Source organism: Chenopodium album, chromosome 11 (assembly GCF_948465745.1).
Source record: "Chenopodium album chromosome 11, dcCheAlbu1.1, whole genome shotgun sequence".
NCBI classification, from domain to species: Eukaryota; Viridiplantae; Streptophyta; class Magnoliopsida; order Caryophyllales; family Amaranthaceae; genus Chenopodium; species Chenopodium album.
This window is the reverse complement of record NC_137844.1, coordinates 51,975,490-51,999,551: the sequence shown is the minus strand read 5'-3', so window position 1 is coordinate 51,999,551 and position 24,062 is coordinate 51,975,490. Positions and strand designations below refer to the sequence as shown.

The following is a 24,062-nucleotide window of genomic DNA, read 5'->3' as shown; positions in this document are numbered from 1 at the left end:
ATTAGGTGATACTTCCTTACCAAATTGATGTCTAACTTCGTTTGTTAAAGCAAGTTGGACTTGTTTAACCTGTTCTTTTAGATCGCTACTTTTTTTTATTATTATCGGTTGTGTTTAGTGATATTTTATTTTCGATATTAATACAACGAGCATGTATGATATCTACTTCCGATCTTAATTCACCAATTTGATCTACTATATAATTAAGGATTGGGCCAAAATTACTAGTATTTTCAAGAATATGATAATAGTGCTTGAAATCAGGTTTCTTACACTCAGTAGAGGGCCTAGTATTCTCCAGTTTTACTTACTAATTAAATAACAACTTAGTTTAGTTTTTATCCGTATGGCTCTGATACCAAATCGACGCAGCTACTAGATTAGATTATTAAGAGAACTTATAAAGATAAATCAAGCTTTGAAGACTATTTATTTAAGGTCTACCTCTGAACACTGGTTTTATATAACTGGATAGTAATTTTCTATCACGTACTAGAACTATTAAGAATACCACTGAAAATTGAAGTACTTAAATGATTTTTTCTAACACTTAAGTTGAAATCAGCTATATATTACTGAGAAATAACTTAGTATTACTGGATAACTAATTTATGCAATTAGGGCTTAAAAATATATCACTGTGGCCTGTAGTGGTATTAGTTTGACTCGCAATTGGACACGTTATATATTTTCTCATACATAACCGTTATGCATTAGTACTTCCTCATGCCATAGTCCACCCTCATCAAATATTCCACCAATGAAATTCTTTTGTTTTCTTTGAGAGGCTTTATGGTGAAAGTATTTGGTGTTTTTGTCCCCATCTTTGACTTCTGCTACTCTGCTTCGGATATGCCAATAACTAAAATCTTTTTGTTTATCCTTCCTTTTTCATTTTATAACTCCAATTAATGTATTTAAATCATATTTTTTTAAAAAAAACCTTACGAAAATAATTATACTCCGCATAAGAGTAGAAAAGAATATCGCTCTCTACTATTTTCTGATCTCCTTAGTTTATTTTGCAACGATAAAAGCATAATAGGGAATAACTCAATACAAATAAAGCGATATAATGTTATGTCTTATTCACGTATTCAAGTATTCTTCTACCCCGTCAAAATATAGGAAGTTATTGAATTGCAAGTCTTCAAGACTCCAACTATCCCAAATAAATTTATAGTTCATTAATAAGTATGTTATAATTAATTTATTAATTAGTTCTCAACCAAAAAAATAATATAGATAAGACAACGTTTAGTTTGGAATAATACACGAAGGTGTATGTCAGCCCTAATGAGAAAGGATCTATGGAGGAATCGTTCCAAGTATATGGGATATTCCTTCTTTGAGATACTTTATTGAGACTCTAATAATAAAAATTTTGGTTCTGCATGATTAAAAATAAAATAAAAAATTGTTGTTATGTGAAATTATAAAAATAGCTAATGTATTTATATTCCGTAATTGTTTGCTCCGATCTTGGCCTGTCAAATTATTAGATAAATAAATTAATTACATGATTAGTTGATTACAAAGAAGGTGACATCGATCCGTCTAATAATAGAATTAATGACTAATAATAGAAATGACTATCACATCCCTATCCCCAACCGCCCAATTACAATTGAATGTATATATTTTGATTTTTGAGTTGATGACATTTTTTTACTCCATAATTGAATATGAGGCCAAATAAATTTGTACTTTCTCTATCCCTTTAATTATTAAATTTCTATTTATATCATTTATTCCTCACATGATAGAGAAAAATAGGAATCTAATTAAGAAACGGAGAGAGTATATTATTTATATGTACATCCAGCTTAGAAATTATGCTCATAAAATCTTTCTCATCTAATATTTCTTTATTTATTTGCAACATTTTTTTTTCTCACATGTGTCAATATATATCTTCAAATCAACCATTACTATCTTTAAGCATGTGTGAAAAATATAAATAAAAAACCTTAATAAAGTACACATTGACATGGATCTAACAAGATCCCTCGACATATGACTATTTTTTTCTTTAACAATAAATCACAAAAGGTAATTGAAGATTTGAAGTAGATTATATGAATAATATGCACAGTAAACATGTTGTAAGTACAAAAAAATAATTAAATAAATAAATCGATAACTTAAGTAGAGCATTTCTAATGGTATACAAAAGGAACTTGCTTGCAAATTAATTAAACTAGCAAGCATATAGCTTACCATTGGAGTGGTAAAAGGGTGGTGTGGGTCGTACTGGTGTCGTGATTGGTGGCGGTTGACTTGGTTGTAGTGGATGGACTAATGTTAGAGAAAGAAAATGAGAATTTTTTTTTGTAAGGACAAGGATGTCTTTTGGGTTTGATCATTTTTTATGGCAGTATTTAGCATTTCGTTAAGAAATGGATTGGTAAAAATAATGTAAGACAAATGAATTAATTAAAATAATCGTGTAGTTTAGATTTGTCTGGCAATGTACTCCTTCCGTCCCTTAATTAGATTCCTAGTTTTCTCTATTATGTAAGGAATAAATGCTAGAAGTAGGAATTTAATAAGGGACGGAGGAAGTAGTTAGATAGTAGTATTTTAAATTCTATCGGTTGATACATTTAAAAAAAAATAGAATTTTTTTTTGAAACTATTCAAATTTTAATATGCATTATTTTTTAATTAAGGGGGTCTTTTCAGGATTACGAGTAAATTTTAATTATTTTTACACCCATAATACTTGTAAGATCACAGCATTATTACACTAGAAAAATAAACATGATCTCAGCAATATTCTTCCTGCTGCCTACGAGGGTACAAATATTGTTGGTATGGCATCATACTACAATGTACTGTAATAACTAATTATAATTAACTTATATTTAATTAATTTAAACAACGTTCATGAAATGGAATGAAAGCAACGTGTCAAAGGTTGATTAGGACATGTGCTTCCACATGGTCTTTTGCACTCTGCACCAGTTAAACCTCAATCCAATAGAATTTTATTAGTAATTCGTATTATTACCTGTAACTTATCACGGAGTACTTATTAGGGAGTATCTTTAATTCTTTATACAATTATACAAGATAAATTCATATAACTATTCAAAAAAAAAAAAAAAAGATAAATTCATATAAGTAAAAATCAGGTGAATTAATTGAACTTTAACTATATGTTTAGTATGAAATTACTTGTTCAAGCTACTATTACATCAACATAAATTATAGCAGGCAATATTGAGCTAAGCTATGATGTTTTAACTACGCTTAGGTGAGATATGTAATTATGACATAAATCATTGGATAAATTCGTAGTGTTTAGACTTCAAAATGAAATTAACAGGAATAACATAATCGTAAGTCGTAACCATAGACGGCAGCAGTACAATAATTGAAATTATAATTCATAAAATGACAATGAAGAAAACCTACAAATAAAATACAAGAAACACTTGTATAACATTTCAACCATTGCATCACTTGGAAAACTTCAATGCTGAAGCACAAAGTCATCAGATATAATATGCACTTTTGGGGTCAATTTCATATTTCAAAACAATGTCAAAATCGAAACTTTAATTTATATTTATACTGCTGAATAAAGTCATAGATACCTTCTTAAGAAAAGATAAACAAAGGAAGCAACAACATAGCCAAATAAATTCAATCATGCCTTTGTTGAGGATACTGTCATCTTCAGATGCCATTAACTCGCAGACCTGATCAATAATATGCCATGTACCAAAAAACTACGACAGAACACATTATTGTACAAAAGCAAGCGAGCGACAATGGCGGAATTATTTACATCACCCTCTTTAAAACACTAATAACCAAAGCAGCCAGAATCACTCTGTAACAGGCTACTTTGTTGAGTTTTTATCAGTCTCAAACTCTCAACACTATACTGCACCATTCATCCGCGATGCATATCAAAGACAGTGACAAGATAAAAACTACCTTCAACAAAGTACTGTGTTAATCAATCATAATATTAGACTTTAACATTAAAGAAACGTTCTGATTACAGTTTCTATAGTATTTTAATAGAGATAATAACGTAACAAATTACCATCAGAAATCACGAGTCAGAGAAAAGCATAAACAATTTTACGTCGATCCTTAAGTTAACTCTATTATTTCAATTCTCAACCTCAACCAGTTGTACAGTTACAACTGAGTTGTCTGAGTATATGACTGTATCAAGGGGTGTATTCAACCCAACTTATTAGATATGCCTCAAGTGTATCATTTGCTACCAAGTTAACTGTTGATGTGAATGTCAGAATGTAGTTATTTTCTAACAAGCAAGCTTTGTATATTTCACAGTTCAAACCGACTCGACCAAGCTTAACCCAGCTGATGGGTCTCTAAATGAGTACCTTTCACTGCCTTTGACACTGGAGCAAAACAATACATGTTCCTCTTTTAACGAGATATTGTCTCCAACCACTGCAACCCAAGTTTCTACCACCTTTGTTATTCTACCGTCCGTTAGATCAACCACGGTGAATACACGAAGTGAACCTTCCAAGTCTAGAGGTTTCACCCTTGGTACAATGGCGCCGTTCAAGTACATGGTGTTGTCACTAGCAACGAATACCATCTTACGAGAGCCCCCATCAACCATTTCTTTATGCATGTGCCCAAACACTACCAAAGGGATGGAATAAGTACTAGTCTCTTTCAAAAGAGAGATCGCTTGTTCCAAATCTGCATGATACATGTTAACTTTTCAGCTCATTATATCCATGTCTACATCAATATCCATGCCTATGTACTTCCTCTGTTTTTGTTAGTTGCAACATAGCAAAACACACAGAAATTAAAGAGACCAATGTGACAGGGAAGTGATAAAAATAGAGTCTGTGTGATGAGAGAACACCCAGGTACAAAAATACAAAAAAAAAAAAAAAAAGGGTACTTCATTGCAATAATTCTAAAACGTTAGAAATAAAGTATTGTAACCAAAGAGCCAAAGTACAATGTTACAATGCTAAAAATTAAGATAGGTTGCCAAGAAAGCATCTCATGTATCTCTTCATAAAGCAAACATTCAAGTTATTACCTATATATTCTTAATGTTCATGATGATAATTACATACAAAAGATAATTCGTTTATGGTAGTGAATGGTCTATCACATTGAAGAAAATGAATTGGATGAAATGTAAGAAATTTGCCTTTTCAGATATTCAAAACCTTCATAAATTAGTGAGATGTCAAACAACTCACCCAAACCCCAGCATCAATGCATTTTAAGACAATGACATGGCGTGATTAACAATTTTTCAAAGTTGGAGAATGTGGACCTATAACTGGCATTCAAGTTCAGATGGGAACGAGGAGAAAATGAGTACAGAGTTATATTAAAAGTAACCCAGCCTAAAATCAAGAGCCAACCGGTTAAACAGATAGAACGTTCTTTTTGGTTGATTTTAAGTACTTTATTCACTTTTTATTATGTTGTGAAAGGTCAGATTGGACCAGACAAATCGATCTGATCACCCAATTAATAACACACTAAAAAATAATATGGCCAAGAACCAGTAAAAATTAGCAAGAACTGGTTGAGCCAAACTAAATAAAAGTTTCTTATATTTAAAAGCTTCTATAGAACTACTCATTTTATTTACAAAATGAGTAAAATGGTTTTTGAAACCCATTGAACTGGTTGCTCATTGGACAGTTAGGGCCATGTGTTCACTGCCATGTCTGTTGTAATATTCTATTAATTATAAACATTATGGTTTTTGAAACCCATTAGACTGGTTGTTCATTGGACAGTTAAGGCCATATGTTCACTGTCATGCTCGTTTCATTATTCTATTGGTTAGTATTTTACTGTAGGTTGCAAATCCGATTGTCATATTCAATGTTATTATATGAACATAAACCGTTTCACTTTTCCTTCATAAAATGAAGAATGAAAATGTTACAGTTAAATTCACCTTGACCCAACCCAGGTGTCCAGGACCTGTATTTTACCCAACTAGTATATACCAAGCCATGTGACAGGTGTACTCACATGGTAAACATTTTACATTTGCATATAAGTATATAACATAGACTTGCCTCGTATTATACTGAGCCAACTGTCTAACCCTTCTTTAAAAGTCGGTATTTAGATTTGTTAGTAGTTATTCACTTATTTGCACAGCTCGGTCTTAGTATGATACTGAAATACTGAAAATGAAAATTAACACATTCCTGCAACTAAAATATTTAAAAAGAAGATAAATAATCCAAACTAAGAAAGTGAGTTAACCTATCAGATTACCTAAACCTGAAAGTTTGGAACAGGTTAAGCATTTCATCCCAGTCTGAAAGAAACTGGACCTTAAAAAAACCAAAACACAAAGGACCCGACCCAACCCAACCTGACTGTACAGGACTAACTCCATCATCCTCAATCAGTCATCTCCACACTCCAACCCACAGAGAAAAATGCAAAATGGCCACTTATAAAAATGGGCACATATGAAAGTAACATTTACATTAGGTTTTACCTGGATCCCCATTATCTCCACCGCCTTCCCAATCTTTGCCACACATGTCATCCACACTTGAACCAAGACCTGCACAAGCAAGTATCCAAAAGTTCAACAAAATTACCACTATTTCCAGCAAAAGTCTTTAAGCTCAGCTACCTGTGGGCCCATTATGTGAGAGAAATATAATCGAGTGGTCTTCTGGAGTTCCGATAGCAGCCATATGAATTTTTTGTGCACTTTCTTCCATGTTTTGGACTCCATATCTGACATCAAACCATTAATCAAAAGCTAACATATAAAAGCTTAACAACTCTAGCAATTTTATCGTCAAATCGACGAATGTAATTATATCAGTGCTCTTTACATGGAATAAAAACTTGTGTCATAATTAGACTTAATAATAGGTAAAATTGGTATCAACTTTATGTTTTTTTATTTACTAAACCACCTTTTAAGTACCTAAATTTTTTATTGCACCACCCATATTTCAAATCTAACAGATTGCATCTCAACCATCCATTTCCAAATCATCAACCATAGCAAAACCTTCCCTTCCATCTCAACCATCAATTCAGTTACCTCAATTTAGGGTTTGAGAATAAACAAATACTACAATTTAATTTTTGTAGCAAAATTAGGTTTGGTTTTTTTAGAACTTTACTCAATTTAGTCATGCATTTATATAGAGGGAAGGGTCAAATGTTTTTGGGGGTGAAAAAATACATGATTTAGGAGCGAAAGACACAAGTTGTGGGTCCCTTTGACGTCTCAGTTAAATTTTTCGTCAAAATTTGAAATAAGGGTGGTGCAATCAAGAATTTTGGTACTTATAAGGTGGTTTAGTAAATAAAAAAACATAAAAGGTGGTTTTTTCAAAAAAGTTGGACAAAAAAGGTGGTTTATACCAATTTTGCCTTAATAATATAATCAATTCGATTTGGTTCCCTCAAAACAATGCTTTAGTTTCAACAGTACAGAGTTTTAATTCCTGCAAAATACCTAAACTAAAGGGTCCAAAAAGTCTATAATAATGGAATGAGGCTATGTAACATTACTTTCATTAATTTATCTATTACGATGGTAAGCTACAAAAATACCAACTTCCCAAACCAATAACAATCTCAAGGTAGCAAAAGATAAAAGAAGAAAAAGAAGTGAGTTACAAATTCACATGACGCAAAATGATGTTAAGCATGATGATGCTCCACTGCACTTCATAATGAAACGTGGGTACACTTTGTCACCAAATGGTGTAAGTATTCACAGCAACTTTCACACCCCCACCCCCACCCCCCAATGGTCTGACATCATTATGCAGATAAGAAAAGTCTCAAGCACCCAAATAGTCCTGAAAATTTGTCCATAAGCCAAGGGTGTAATGAAGTTCATCTGAACCAGGAATAATATAGAATGAGTTCAAAAGAGATATGTCAAAGCCAGTTACTGCACCTGCACAAATCATTCGTGACAGATTGTCCAAAAGGGTCAGATAGTCTATTCTTTCTCTCTTAACTATAATGAATTGCTCATGAAAGATAATTTTTATTGAGAAAACTTATACAACTACAAACTGCAAGAAGATAGAAAAAAGAAATTAAAGAAGTACAAGAGACTCTGCATAACAATGAATAATAATATAGCAATACCACAACCAACATGAAATACTGAAATGCATCAAAAAAATAGAACTACCAATCAAAAATTTGCTTTCATATTATACCTTGCTTTTAGAAGCTTTTTCCTGAATAACTTATCACCTCCAAGAGAAAATGGTCTCCCACCTACAACACTAAGCATCCATATCCAACATGCGCTTCACCTAACCTAAATGTTGATAAGGGGTAAAAGAAATCATTCCATCTTATCAAGCAAATTGTTCCAAAAATTAATTGGTCCAACACTAAGCTTTAATGAGTGTTTGATATACTTCATAGACGAGAATATCCATTGCCTCAACAAGCCTAAGATCTCTTTCTGTAAAATCAAGGTGATCAAGCAATGAAGCAAAGAGGCAGATTAGCAGTTACGAAACACATGTTAAAGCTTTAGACCAACTCAGCACAGAAGCTTCACTGGCAGCAATTTTCCTCCTTCCCCAACCATTCATTCCACCTTTGCATTTTTTCACAATACATCATAAAAAGAAATTTAAAAACCATCTATTTCCTTCAATATTTCCTTTCATTTTACAAGGTTTACATTGTAAATCATGGAGAATGAGCCTCCCTAAGGCGATAGTCATTATAATGGAAGATCTTCCAGTAAAGGAACAATGTCACCCCCCCCAATGCAAAACACAAGTAGAAAAACTCACATACAAGACACCAATATAATGCTTGATTTCAAAATAAAGGAAACTACAATAGCCTTCTCCATCCTCTATAATTCTCCTATCACTTTTGGTAATAGAAGATAATAGAAGCACCATAACACCATTACAGAAGATTTAACAAAAGTGGCCGATTACAATAACAAATTTTCTGTAGAAAAATAGAGATCAAACATGCTATTATTTCTAGGGTCATGAGCGTTGGGTTTCAATTTTCAGGCAGGATTATAAAATTATTGAAGGAATAAAGTCTCAAACATGCTGTTAAAAAAAAAGTCTCAAACGGCTCACGTACTTACGATTCCAGCTGTAGCTGAACTCCATCTCTCATCCTAGCATGTAAAGGTAAGTCAATAATTAGTAAAAACATGAACTAGCGATAACAACTATATAATAGACTAACTTTAGGAGGGGCAATTTGGAAAGTCTAGTATTATTAGGTTAATAGTCTTTAACCTTAGTATAAATAGAGAGAAGGGAGAAAGGAGAAAGTAGGCAGAATTTTGGAGTGAATCCATTTGAGAGTTGTGACCTCAAGTCACTAATTAGAGTCAAGGAGGGACTTTCGAAAGTGTTTTTACTGGTGGCTTCAGTGAGGCAGAGTATTAACCTAATAGACTTCCCATATTGCACCTCCTAAAGCTAGTCTATTACAAACTAGTGATGAACTGATCAATACAATATATATCAACAGAGAGCATTTACATATGGAGAATGAAAGTCAGAATTAATAGTGATTTTATTGATTTCCTGCTACTCATCTAACATGATGTGTCTCTATGAGGCCTAATCATAAAAAAATAACAGTTATAATACTCAGTGTGGAAGCTGAACTTACTTCTTCGAGAACTTATAAGTAGACCCGGAATCATGATTTCCAAGTATTGCTGCTTTAGGCATTTCTACCTTTGCCATGCTCCTAACAAGTTCAACATTCTCATTGCCAAAGTCACCTAATAATCAATATGAAGGAGGAACCCCCTTTAGATGGATTGGACAGAAAGGCAAATAGATTGACAGCAAATCAAAAGCTAGAATTGCAAATTTATCAGGATATCTTACCAGCCATCACACAAGATAGAGGGCATTATACCTCGAGGACATTAAAGAGTTATTATAGATACAAAAAATAAATAGCAAGGACGGAGTCTTGCCTGTAAAAAGCACCAGCTCTGGCTGCAGTAAACAAAATTAATTGTTAGACTTACACCTCTTATGAAAATAAGTTCAGTTCAGCAATAAAAATTTAAAAGGAACTGAGCCTAATCTTAATAATAAAGGAGATTTTATCCAGCTGAGTCCAAAATTGAAAACCAAATTGACTTATTCCAGGTATTAAAAGATTCAAAATTCAGGGATCCAACGCAAACCTTGCATTCCTATTAAATTCTTCTCACATATCCAAACAGCATAGCTCCTACTTCCATTCATCCATTTCTAAAGAAGTTATGATAAAGGATAAACGGTGCAATTGGGCCTAAAGAAAACAGTTTAGAAAAAGGAGTTTTCGCATCTTTGCAGCCTCTTCACTCCAACCTATGTTCTTCCTTTTTGTAAAAGCCCACATCTAAATTTTCAAAAAAAAAAAATAAAAAAATAAAAAAAAAACCTCTTACCAGTCTACAGGCCTTCCTCGTCTTCACCCCCTCCCCCCGCCCCCCAAAAAAAAAAAAAAAAACCTTTGAGCTCACTGTCCAATAGAAAGCTAATTTCTCACTGCAGCTCTTCCCTCTTTTTTAAAATTCTGTTTCATATCTCATATGAATTATATGAGCCTGAAATGCTGCTAAATTATGTAGTCAAGATAAAGCAAGCATATGGATTCATTGAATTTGTTTTATATATACTTGTTTAGATCCGCCACCACTAAGAAAGACATACGTTGAAATTAAGTCCACAAGAAAATAAGAAAAAAAAAAAAAAAGAAAGAAAAATGAAGTGGAGCTTTGTACAACAACAACAAAGCCTTAGTCCCAAAATGAAGCGGAGCTTTGTATATCTAAAAAAGTAAAAAGGTAAAGACATTGCTGAACAGATAGAAGGGGTGTGTTTACCTGTAAAAATTTGAGCGCCTTGTAATCATGCTCTAGTTCCCAATCCTCATGCTTCATATAAGAATAAAAGTAGTAAGTGTGACTGTGTGAGAAAGGTGTTAAAGAAGAAAAAGGAAAGCACTTAACAAAACATCAAATAAAACACAAAGAAAGCTTGAATAAAAGGACTCCTCAACTAAGAAATTTACAAGATATGAATTGAGAATAAGAGAAATTCTGTGCGTAGATAGTGATAAAAAATATAAGAGAGCTTAAAATGTCTCCAACAACCACGATTCGAAAAGATGAATGCATAGAGGACGTAAAAGAATGGTATAGGGAAGCCGGAGAGGGACTCTTAAACCAAGGTCTGTTCAATGCACAGACCCTGTCTTCCTTCACTGCAGAAATCAACATTATCCATACATTAAGCTCAAGAAATCAACATGGAAGCTGGTAACAACAGCTATATATCCCAGCCTTGATACATTGCCCATTTGGTACTCAATTCTACCACCCCATGTACCATCCCTGTGTAGGTGCTTAGAGACCCAGCCCAAAGATGTTGAAAAGTCGAATTCCAAGATAACGTTGTACATCATTTATTATTCAGGCTTTTTATTTTTTTTTATTTTTTATTTTTTTATAATTTCCCATTAAAATGCATCCATATGAGTATAAGACAATGAAGCACAGAAATTTTATATATTATAAGTATAATTCAAGAGATTTGAACTGTCTTAGATGCATGTCAAAATTTATAAGCATAGCTGCATTCAGCCAAACTTCCAATATTATTGGTTAGAAGAATTATCCCTACAACTTAAGAACTGAACCAGATTTCTACAGTTTAATTTAGTAATAAGGGAACTGAAAAGAATGGAATCCCATTTTGAGCACAACGCTGTGACATAAAGTAGTCTGTCTCCATAGAACATGATACGATACTGTAAAATGGGGCAGTCTACTACCATTATACAAATATTAAAAATAAATAAATATATAAAAAGAAGTAAACAAACAAAAAATAGTGACATCTAGAAAATAGGATTGACAGAACACAATAAAAGTGATCAAAAGCTACTTGTTACCTTTCACCGATTTAGCTAATGGCTCATAGAGAGGCCTCATGGCCCGAAACAAAAAAACGAAACGAAAAAAAAAAAAGATAAAATATATCTATATCAAAAACTAGTAATTATTTATCTTCCACCAAGACAGTAGACATTCATCAACCACACCTAAATATGCACTTAAAATAACAATCTGCTTGCAAACACTTATATGCAAATATTTGGTTGGGAAAAAAATGGGGAATTGAAAAATCATAGGAATTTAGAAATGGGGGGTTTGGTTGACTACAAAAAGTGAAATATATAGGAATTGCAAATTTATGGGAATTTTCAATGCCTACAAAGCGTAGAAATTAAATTATCAACCTTCCAACCCCCCCCCCCAACCCCCACGTAACTCAAAATCTCCCTGACTTGCAAATTCCTTCTTAACAACCAAACAAATTTATGCAATTCCTAGGAAATCGAACGTGTGATTTTAATTTTGAAATGCAATTGCCTATGAGAAATAAGTTCCTAATATCAGTGAGGGAGAATGATAAGTGTGCATCGTTATTCTGGGAGCTAACGGATAACCTGGCTAGTGATAGTTACCAGTCTAGAAAAGCTATTAGTAAGAAGACTAAGAACCGACCCACTAAATCCATCGCTTTTATGCTATAGCAGGAATATGCTCGTCTTATGGAAGGGAAAACTAAGTAACTAACTCACCAACTAGACTAATATTCCCTAACTAGCACTTGTAATCCAGCTGGGAGATCTATTCATAGTGCCATTCATAGTTTTATTGTCAAGAGAAAGACCCAAAGTTAGTTCACGGCTGCTTTAGTCTCTCCCAATTGGAGAGTAATACTAGTAGAATAAAGTTTTTGTCAGATTGATGTGTCTTCTTTCCTATTTTAAGCTGGTAAGCTTTTTTTTTTTGACGAGTTCTAAGCTGGTAAGCTACATCTATGACAAGGGTACCACTTCAGTGATAAAGAGGAGTATTACTCCCACAAAGACACAATGAATAAAATCTAAATTATTAGAAACATTAGCTTTATTAGAAATTCTGCACAAAGATGTTAAGGACAGAGTAACCACCACCAGTAGGCAACTAAGAACTAGATCTCCCAGCTTAGCAATGGACAGATTGGACACAAAACACTTCATTTGAGTTTCAGGTTTACAATTTACAAGCCTCATTTTATTTTGTAAAACAAATCCTAACTTATTAGCCTACAACATCCATAAGTAATTAGATTATTTGAGGTGCATTAAGTTTTGTGATAACCTTGTGTAAAACAAGACAATGGCTCTGTTCAAGTGCTATATGCTATAAGGACATCCCTGATTTTACAAAACTAATATGTAACAGTAAAAGCCAAAGCGGGTGGCAAATCCAGTAACCCCAAGCCAAGTTTCACAGCCTGCTAAGTCCCTTTTCAAAATGCTGCAGAAGCTAAATACAGTAGCACATTAGGAATTGGGAATATTATTCCCATACTAGACAGCAACATTGATTGCTAAAGGTTACAACAACCATCCTAATAAATCCCAAGACCAAAGCAATGAATGATATTTTTAAACAAAATTAAAAATACTTTCACATGCAAAACTGAAATCAAGTTCTTAGAATATCCATACCTTTTCTGCAAGCACGTTACGCCCACTGCTCCCCATTGATATTAGTCCCCATTGGATTGTCATAGGTTGAACCCCAAAGGAAGAACAAGCAGCAGACGAAACAAATAACACATATCAGTCAGTGGTGACAAGCATCCGTTGAATAACATAATATATAATAAACATCAAGCACAGATACATGCAAGAAACAACTTAAGAAATCAAAATCATCCATATTAAGCTCTTGAAAAACTTCGAACTATCATGCATCTACTGTTTCCATTCCATGCTCATAGTTACGTTATATTATCAAAACCCATAACAACGCCATGATCTATTTTTCGTCATTTGGAATAGTGTTTTCATCACTTTACAAACACCTAAAACAATATCCACGTACAGGACAATTGAAAACCATTCCCTCTCTAGAGTTTAAACCTCACCATAATTAGAAAATCCTGCTCTTTTCTCACCTAAGGGCAACCACTTAAGGCCACCTGTTAGATAATTCATGAGCCTTATACCAATATAAAGGGTCACCAAAACCAACCATAATTACAAGATCCATCCATCACCTACCGAAGATTAGTATTGTTTGAAATTTGAATATCCATTAACAAATTTGATTATCCTAATTGCAATTACCAAGAATATTACTAAAATCATCTGCATGGCAACATGTGTAGATTGGATAAATTAAAACAAACCACAACAACACCTTCATAACAAATACCACATAACTGAACATGTATGTCACTTATTTACATAATAACATGCTTTAAAAAGTAATAGGTAATGGTTACCTTACACGGGCATATTGTGACAAGTATGGCACGCTCCGAAACATCAACTCAAACCTTCAATATGAAAGAGTGCAAAATCAGCTCTAATTAGTTTGCTAAACTCTAATTAGTGTGCTAATCTTCATTAAAACTCAATTATGTAAATTAGACTCGAAAATTATATAAAATTGGTAAAATTGGTATAACCACCTTTTTTGTCCAATTTTTTTGAAAAAACCACCAATTTTTTATTTATTTATTTATTTATTTTTTTACTAAGCCACCTTTTAAGTACCTAAATTTTTTATTACACCACCACTTATTTCAAATCTAAACGATTGCATCTCAACCAACCACTTCCAAATCATCAACCACATTTAAACCTTTCCTTCCATCTCAACCATCCACTTCAGTTACCTCAATTTAGGGTTTGAGAATGAACAAAGACTACAATTTAATTTTTACAGCAAAATTAGGTTTGGTTTTTTTAGAGCTTTACTCAATTTAATCATGCATTTATATAGAGGAAAGGCTCGAACGAGTGAAAAAATAAATGATTTAGGGGAAAAGCACAAGTTGTGGCCCCTTTAACGTCTCAATTAAATTTTTTGTCAAAATTTGAAATGGGATGGTGCAATCTAAAACTCAGTTACTTAGAGTTCGTTTGGCATCACTATGGTTTTTCGTTTTTTAGTTTTTTATTTTTCAAAATCATATGTTATATGATATAATGAATAAAAAATTGGTCAAATTTATTAAACTCAGGGTACTTTTGAAAACTGACAACAAAAAAGTGGAAACACGTTTTTCTTGTTTTCTGTTTTTGATTTTTTGTTTTAAAAAAAAACAGAAAACTGAAAACAAAGAATGATGTCAAACAAGCCCTTAAAAGTTGGTTTAGTAAAAAAAAAAAAACATAAAAAATGGCTTTTTCAAAAAAGGTGATTTATACCAATTTTGCCTATAAAATTGCTAAAGCTTTCAATTATCAACGTAAATTGCACATAGAAAATCCTAAACAACAATTCAATAATTGAAAAAACTTAAATTGACTAAACATACAATTAGATTACGGTTAACACTAATTGTGAAATAAATATTTGATTGATTAAAAATAAGGAAAAAAAACTTACCTCAAGAAGCTGTATCAATGGAGGAGAAAAAGCTCATTCAATGAAAAATACAGAGTAAGTTTGTTGAAGGAGAGTGAGAGAGGTGTGAAAACTGAAAAGCTCCAAATGAAAACAAATATATTTAAAAATAAAGGTAATATTATATACTCTAATTTTTAGGGTTATAGATAATCATTAAATTAAATATCTTTACTTATTTTTTTGAGAGTATATCTTTACTTATTTGATACTCCGCATTATTTTAAAAATGTATGATAAAAGTGCGTATAAATCAATATAATTTATGTTAATTAGTGGTGATTTTGGCCGAATATATTATAGGGGACGGGATTTAAATATTTTATTTCTTGCTCAAAACTGATCACTATACTCCAATATTTTATAAGTAAATATAGGTTATTTAAGTTTATTAACTAATTAATTACAATAATTTACGGAGGGCCTAGCCCCTTATGGTCTCGGTGGAAGATCCCCTCTGCTCTGATGTTAATCTATATATTTCATAAATACTTTCTTATTTATGACTTTTTTTTTTTTTTACAAATCTTATTTACGACTTACGACTCTTTAAGTGGTTTAATATATGATTAAAAAGAGAGTGAGGGATAGCTCAAGTGGTTAGAGCTCCCCTCCCGGTTCCAACAGATCTTGGAATCGATTCTCATCACCTGCCCTTGTGGCTCTTTAAGCACCAAAAAATATATATGATTAAAAAAAAAAAAAAAAATCTCTATTACATACCATTATTTCAAACACTAGGAAATTGTTCATTTAAGGTTTAAGGAATTAATTTGGCCCTTAAATAGCCAATTTAAGATCAAAATTAGCCTAAAAAATATTTAAAATGTCTCAATTAAAACAAAATACCTATGAATCAATATACCTATACTAAAGGCGAAATCAGAAATGACACTTGTCATAACTTGGTTAAAAAGTTTCCCTCCAAAAGGTCCTTTTTTTTTGTTTTTTTTTTTTTTTCAAAGCTTCTTAGAGAAGTATTTACAGTAATTTAATACTTACTTTACAAAAATATTTGGCAAGTATATTCATTTTTACACATTCAACAAAGATTTATATATAAATCTTTATATATTTATTTTTACACATTCAACAAAGATTTATATATTTATTTATTTTATGACGGGAACAAAGTCATATAATAATACAATAATGTAATATTATCTATAACTTTGTAATGTAATCCATGGTTATTTTTATTAGTCGTGCATGCATTTTTTTCCTCTGTTTTCTTTATAGATTCAAAAAAATTGTAATTACAGAACTTTCATCCTATTTTGCAATTTGAATTAAACTAATGATAAATAGTAAAATAATTGTATTAAACTAATGATAAATATTGAAATTACCGTGCATGGCACGGGATCTAACCTAGTGTACGATAAAGCCGAGTGTATATAATAAGCGCACCAAAAAATATTTCCATTTAGGTACCAATATTTTCACTTTATTTGCAGGAATCTTTCATTTTAATTTTACTGTTTCTTTAAATAAATAAAAAATTAAAAAATTGTGTTACACTTCTGCGGTTGTGCCTCTGCTAGTGTGCTGTGCAATTTAGCGAAGCAACAAAAGGCAAAAGCATATCTATCCAACTATCTCCCATAAAATACTCCGTAAAATTTTTTATTTTTTTTCCATTATTAATCAGCCAATAAAAAATGTGCGTTACTTAGCACTTCAAATTTTTTCACACTCAATTCAATATATCGAGTTATTACATTTAAAACCCTAATAAAAACCCAGCTAAAAATCTCCAGGAAACATATGAATAAGCACTAAGATTTTCATGGAGATGTTTTCTACTGTTGCTGGGTCAACTTCATCAAGGTTTGATTTTTGTAAACACCCTTTTCCTAAAATAATTTAATTTTAGCATTTTAATCTGTACATTTGACATTGATGCATTTGAAGTTCATCAGCATTTGATTACACAGTAGAAATTATTTTTGATGACAATTTTATTTGTAATTTGGACTTTGAAGTGTTATCCCACGATTTTATTTCAACTTTTTGTTGATTACTCCGTATTTGATTTTGTTCTATCTACGAAATGTTATATTGATGGGCAAATATATATAATCGAACTGGGTTTTAGTTTGTGGACATAATTTATAAATTTGATGAGAAATGTTGAAGTTTGTATAATGATATATTGCTGTCTGAAATTGAATCAGGGAGTTAGTTTCTTTGATGGGTTTGCTGCAGCAATGTGGATAGTTGGGAGTATGTTGTGAGGTAATACTTCTTGTTATACAATGTCTGTCTGAGTTTATATAATTTGCTGTTCATAACATCTTTTCTGGATTATTGTTCACTTGTATAACACTTCAGTAAGCTTGGACTTCCTGTTGATTATAAATAGCATAATGTTTCGAATAACTGTTTTTTGAATGTTCTTAAATAGATTTTGAGTCCATCATGATTTCGTTATGTATCCTTACAAGGTCCATGAATTTATGAGAATTCCTTTTCCAAGGATAAATGTAGTTTGATATCATGTATTCCGTAGTTGTGCTTCTCGAAAATAATAGGAGAAAAGGAGATTTTGTTATTAATTTAGTTTTGTTCTTGTATAAACCAATGTAAAGTAATGACAAGTAGTGGCTGATATGTATGTTAATGAAACTATCTAGCCTATCTTAGCTATTCTCATAAGGTTTGCTACTTTGTGCTGTACAAGTTATATAGCTGAATTATAAGGTTAATTGGTCCCTGCCAAAAAAAAAGGTTAGTTGGTGCTTATTAGGTTTTGGTATGTCTGGCCATGTGATATCAGCATTCAACTAAAGTATTGTGGTAATGTCACTACATTAGCTTTTTTTCATTTTATTCTTATTGTAGTACTTCTATAGTTCTATGTACTTTTTTGACAATGGAAGTGGATAGGAACGAAGTTCTAGCATGACAACAGGTTAATATGACTCCATCATGATACTTCAAAGTCATCCTATCTGTTTGTATTCTCATCATTCTCCGCTGGAGATTTCGTTGTTTATGTTGCACTTTCTGTGGAATTTTACCTAAACTCATGATGTATCATATTAATCATATGACTTTTTTTTGGGTTGTGCTAAGAACCCTTTTCCATTCCTTTGATATTGAGAAGATGTAGGAGAACATATATTTTACATGTGTGCATATATAATTACCTGATAATGCATGTTATGTCAATAATCATAATACTCTTCTTTTTTTTCTTGCCAGAGTTCTTCTGTGGTGACTTGTAAGATAGGGATAATGGTGAAGCATTACAAAACCCCCTCTCACGGTCAGCAATCAATAAAATTTGGGACTAAACCACTTAAGGGTCCTAATATTGAGCTTGCTGATTTTGCTGATGGAAGTGCTGAACAGATTTCATCTATTGATAACAAACATGCAAGGGAAAATTTGACATTGCAGTCTCCTGAGATTCTGAGCACAAGTGAGCTCATATCAGCAGTGGGGCAAGTATGGGATTGTGCTAGCCGCTCGCTTGCACGCTATCAACCAAAAGCAAGCTTTGACTGCTCAGGCACTGTTTGTCAAAAGGAAAATGATTCACGTTTATTGGTTGAGAATGATGACTTTGGCTTTATTAATGTCATTGGCAGTGGATATCTGGATGTGGACTTAGACTCTTCCCACTATTTTTCATGCATTGTGCAACAAAGTTTGACATTCACCAGAGCAACTCGGAGAATACATTGTAATCCATGTAATGACCAATTTGTTGAGAACTTCTTTTGGCAAATTGGAGATGAAAGTTCCAACAAGCCTGAAGTCAGGTTGAAGGAGAAGAATCTTGCAGATGTAAGAGCTCTTTACAACTTAATGAAAACATATGGATGGATGAGCCAAGTTTCAGTTTCGCCAAAGCGTCTTATGTCTGCGTCCGGTGAGGTCAAGAAGATTGTTGAGGCCTTCACCTCCAAGGGTGCTGTCCGCCATTGTTCTCCTGTATCTGGAATGAATTCTAGCAATGCAGGAACTGAAAATCTTGATATCTGTGTTGATAGGCCCAACCTAAAGGATTTGGAATCTCGTGGGAGTGGTGAAGTCATTATGTGTACAGATAATCTCCTTCATGGGGTTCAAAAAGAACAATTTGCAGCTAGCATGCCTACGGATTTGAGTTTTGGACTTCATTTGGATGACCATGTGAGCACTTCAGCTCCAGATTGTACTCAAGAGCCAAATGAGCTTGATGTGGATGGCAATTTCTGGCCGGAAAATGAAATGAGACAATGTGAGAATATCAAAATTCAAGAAGATCATCAAAGTGAAAGCTGTCCAGCTGTAACAAACAAGCCTCATCCATTGCTAGCTAAACAAGAGCATGCTGTTTCAGGAGCCTTGGCTGGCATAGCTGTTAGTCTATGCTTACATCCAATAGATACAGTTAAAACTATCGTTCAATCATGTCAACCCGGGCAGAAGTCTATTTGTTACATAGGGAGATCAGTACTTTCTGAGAGAGGTATGCTGTGTTTGAATGAGGTTCTATTGCTTTCCTTCTTTTTCTTTTCGTGGTACTTTGTTACAAGTATATGTTGGTTCAGTATTCTATTGGTAACATATGAATAATTGTGTTTCATGTTGGGTTTGAAATGTATTTCAGGATTGCCTGGACTTTATCGAGGAATAACTAGCAACATCACCGCATCTGCACCTATTTCTGCCATCTACACCTTCACTTATGAATCAGTGAAGGAATTCATGCTTCCGTCTCTTGCAAAGGTCTCTTCTTGCATAGCCTTTACTATGTATTCGTTCTATCTGATCAAACCTCTGTTTGATTAGGTTTTGTAGTTGGTATTTCAACATTAGCTGAGCTAGATGGAATGTTTGCCTTTTGCATTTCATTTCAATGATTTACAGGCTTATGTTACTCTTAAGATTTTCATTTTAATTTCTTCATGTAAACCCTGATTATTTAATGCTTGCAGGAATATCACTCTGTTGCCCATTGCACGGCAGGTGCTTGTGCAAGTATAGCTACATCAGTTGTGTTTACTCCCAGTGAGCGTATAAAGCAGCAAATGCAAGTCAATTCAAAGTATCAGAACTGCTGGTAATCTTCCTCTCTCCCTGCCTTATGATGTTCCTGCTGTAGTTTGTTGGCCGCATAGACTTCAGGTTTTTAAAATCAATGTACATTTGATGGTTGACCAAATATGCACTTTGGTGATGCTTAATATTGTTCTCTGAAAAATTGTCCACCGTAAATCATTTACTGGGAATCTTTTATTGTATTTACCCACCTCATTATGTATGGCTCAATATGATTTGCTATCTTGTTAATTTGTCTCTTGTCGTAAGGACTCGTAACTGGTACTTTTAAACATTAATGCTCTTTACTTTTGTGTAGCATCTTAAAGGGTGGGGGAAAAAGCTTATGTAACCCTTAACCAAGATGTCGTTATTTCGTTTGTTCATCTTCTCAGAAGCATCAGTTAGAGGATTAAACTTATGTTCTTTTTGGCTATGTCCAGGAATGCAGTGCAGAGAATCATCAACACAGGGGGTCTACGTTCTCTGTATGCTGGTTGGGGTGCTGTACTCTGCAGGAATATACCACACTCAATCATCAAAGTGAGACCTATATCCTTAATCAAATTTTCTTTCATTTTGATACTTCAATTAACGCTAAGAAGTCATCTTATTCAGGGTTTTATGCTTCTCTATGCAGTTCTACACTTATGAAAGCCTGAAGCAAATGCTCATGTCATCACACCCACCCACTAAACAGCCTAGCACTTTGCAAACGGTTTGTTCAAAGCTCACTCTTAGCTTCTGTATTTGGTGGTAGACTTGCCTCCTGCGTGTTAGATTTGGTATTTTTATAAAGCTTGCTATGGATTTTTTTTTTTTTTTTTTTTTTTTTTTTTTTTTTTTTTGGTAATTCTTTATAGTGATGCTTAAATAGTGTTATTGAAGAATATTGATTGAGCAAGAGAATAAGTGTTTAATCTATACTAGATGAGAATCTGCCTACTCATTTTCACATTTAAAACACTTTGTTACCGACTTTTTCCTTGCTTCTGAAATTCATATACAGCTGCTATGTGGAGGACTGGCTGGATCTACTGCTGCTTTGTTTTCTACTCCATTTGATGTGGTGAAAACAAGATTACAAACTCAGGTCTGTTAGCAATTTATATACTTGTTCTTTGTAGCTGAGCTTCCCTTGTCTATGATTCAATTCAGATCATGATGTATAGTACCTCTTTCCAGAATTAATAGTTAAAACTGTCCCAACTCCTAATCAGCCATAGTTTTACAAAAATACCCTTTATAATACTTGCCTTCTTTTCTATTCTCTCGACCACTTCATTAAAGTGAGGGTTTGTTTTGAAATCTAAACATAAGCTAAATTTATCTTAGAATTTTGACAGTTGATCTTTGACATCCCAAAATAGTTTGACTGCTATTATGAGACAGACCATAAATATTAAAAAAAGCAACCATATGATGTATTGGAGCTGAAATTTTGGCTCGGCTATTTTATGAGCTGTCCCAATAGGATATTATGTTTAATCTAGAAGAGTTTTTATTGTTGTCTTTTTCCGCACTGGATATGATACTTTTAGTTGTGACAAAGAGCTTTGTTGAAGCAGATGCCTGGATCTACACAGAGGTACCATAGCATTTTTAACACCCTACAAGATATTTGTGAGCATGAAGGTGTTAGAGGCCTTTACAGGTATAATTTTCTGAACAGTTTTCTTCTTGTGGTGGATTTTGTGATCATTACCTCAGTATATTGTGTTGTATTTTAAGAACTGTTGTTCATGCCAAAAAGTGGAAAATTAACGGCTAGTTTATTTCACTAATTAATCATCCATCATGAAAATTGATAAATGTATAGTCCTTATTGTGTGATCCCTGGATGTTACACTGAACCATTGTCTTTTTTGCCCTTGGCTTTTGTAGCTTTATTATATTATTTCAAAACTTTGACTTGAAGATTAAGCAATAAAAGCAACGTGCTTCAATTATTGCCTATAAAAATGCAAAAGAGCTGCCTAAGAAATATAATATAGAAAGTTTAACTACTTTTTTTGCTTCAAAAAAAACTACTTTTTTTGCTTCAAGCACCCAACTGACACTTATACCTTGGTTTAATAACCAATTTAATATGGAAATGTGCGGAAGAGTAATGTGGGGAAAGCTCTATAAAGATAAAACTGCAGAAAATACTAGTTTTTACATGTTTGGTTGTTTAATGTGCAATATTGTTGAAAAGCAAATGATTTCACAAAATTTCTTTGCTTAGTTTGTAAGAAGGGAAAAACAAGTGGTAATGTGTAAATATATCGGTTAAAGGTATATGAACATATATTTTTCTAATCTTACTTTTATATGGCTTCCCTCCCAATAAAACAAACATAGTACGTAAAATTATATGCTTTCATTTTGTTTTCCCTGTTAAGTTTAAGTTCAATTGTTAACCTTACACCTAATGAAAATTCTCTGATCAAATATGGGGGCTTTTGTGATCAGGGGTTTGATTCCGAGGCTTGCTATGTATATGTCCCAAGGAGCACTGTTTTTTGCATCATATGAATTTTTGAAAGGTTTTTTGTCTTTGGAGCTACGCCAACATAAATCAGAGATGTTACAGCATAAAAAGGACAGCAACGAGGCCAATGACAATCCACTATTGTCAGTATGAGTATTGCAATTTTAATAGTCATTTGCTCATCTGTTCAGCAGTGGAACGCTCATTTTTGCTCGAAGATGTAAAGTATATTCACTGCTTCACCAAGATCGTACTAAAACTACTATACTAGAGTGAGCTTAGGAAGTCCCATTCAGAATATATCTGAGCTATTCTTTTGTATAGATTATGTACAGTGTAATTGTCAGAGAAATTTTGTACACCGGCCTATATATACTTGATAGAGATGAATCAACACATACAAGTATTATTTTTGTTCAAGAAAGTGATTGCGTTTTGCTACACCTATTTTTGAAACTCAATCAATAAAATCAATATTGGCTAGTTTTGAAACCTTATATCCTGATCTTTTAACTTATTATATTGATTTTTAAACAATTCAAAATTATTGTATAAGCCCTTCTAGATGCAATCCTAAATCATAGACTAGAAAGAAAATCATTATACAACTAATAGATTAGTAATTAACTTAAAGAACTCTTATTTTTCAACCTTTTGGTAAAATTGTTTCATGATGTAAATGATTATCCTTTTAAATAGACTCATGTCTCTTGAACACGAAATGTATACACCCCTTAATTGGTTAAGACCATTTCAAATCTACATTCTTTTTGAGTAAATGATATGGAGTATAGAATATTCTTTCCTCTTGATTGTTTCTTGACACAAATATGGCGGTGTTTATTCTTATTCAATCTGACAGAAAACAAACGCAAATGTCTTGTAGATCAACGTAGAAGTACAATCTAAACTAAACGGTTGTCCTTAGTATCTTACTCGTAATAATTATATCATGTAACCAGTCACATCTTTGTGGAAGGTTAATAATGTAACTATCAATAAGTACAGTATGATACATGCGCCTAGAATAATTATCCAGTCTAAATTTTTAATCTTCAAATGCTTTACTCCATAACAAGTACTTGGATCCTCACAAAG

General features: G+C 32.8%; 2 protein-coding genes across 2 annotated transcripts; one reads left to right on the top strand and one right to left on the bottom strand.

Moving 5' to 3' along the window:
- Nucleotides 1-3,971: 3,971 nt before the first annotated feature.
- Nucleotides 3,972-8,278, bottom strand: LOC145566818 (uncharacterized). Its single transcript, XM_081626115.1, has 4 exons — nucleotides 8,202-8,278; nucleotides 6,638-6,744; nucleotides 6,497-6,565; nucleotides 3,972-4,701 (listed from the first exon to the last, which is right to left on the bottom strand). Exons 1-4 carry the CDS (start codon nucleotides 8,276-8,278, stop codon nucleotides 4,319-4,321), a joined length of 636 nt encoding a protein of 211 aa, XP_081482241.1. The 3' UTR covers nucleotides 3,972-4,318.
- Nucleotides 8,279-17,048: 8,770 nt separating this feature from the next.
- On the top strand, nucleotides 17,049-23,425 carry LOC145569138 (uncharacterized). Its single transcript, XM_081628503.1, has 10 exons — nucleotides 17,049-17,287; nucleotides 17,635-17,695; nucleotides 18,665-19,919; nucleotides 20,061-20,179; nucleotides 20,389-20,513; nucleotides 20,935-21,034; nucleotides 21,132-21,209; nucleotides 21,501-21,584; nucleotides 22,060-22,145; nucleotides 22,946-23,425. Exons 3-10 carry the CDS (start codon nucleotides 18,698-18,700, stop codon nucleotides 23,115-23,117), a joined length of 1,986 nt encoding a protein of 661 aa, XP_081484629.1. The 5' UTR covers nucleotides 17,049-17,287; nucleotides 17,635-17,695; nucleotides 18,665-18,697; the 3' UTR covers nucleotides 23,118-23,425.
- The last annotated feature ends 637 nt before the right edge of the window (nucleotides 23,426-24,062 follow it).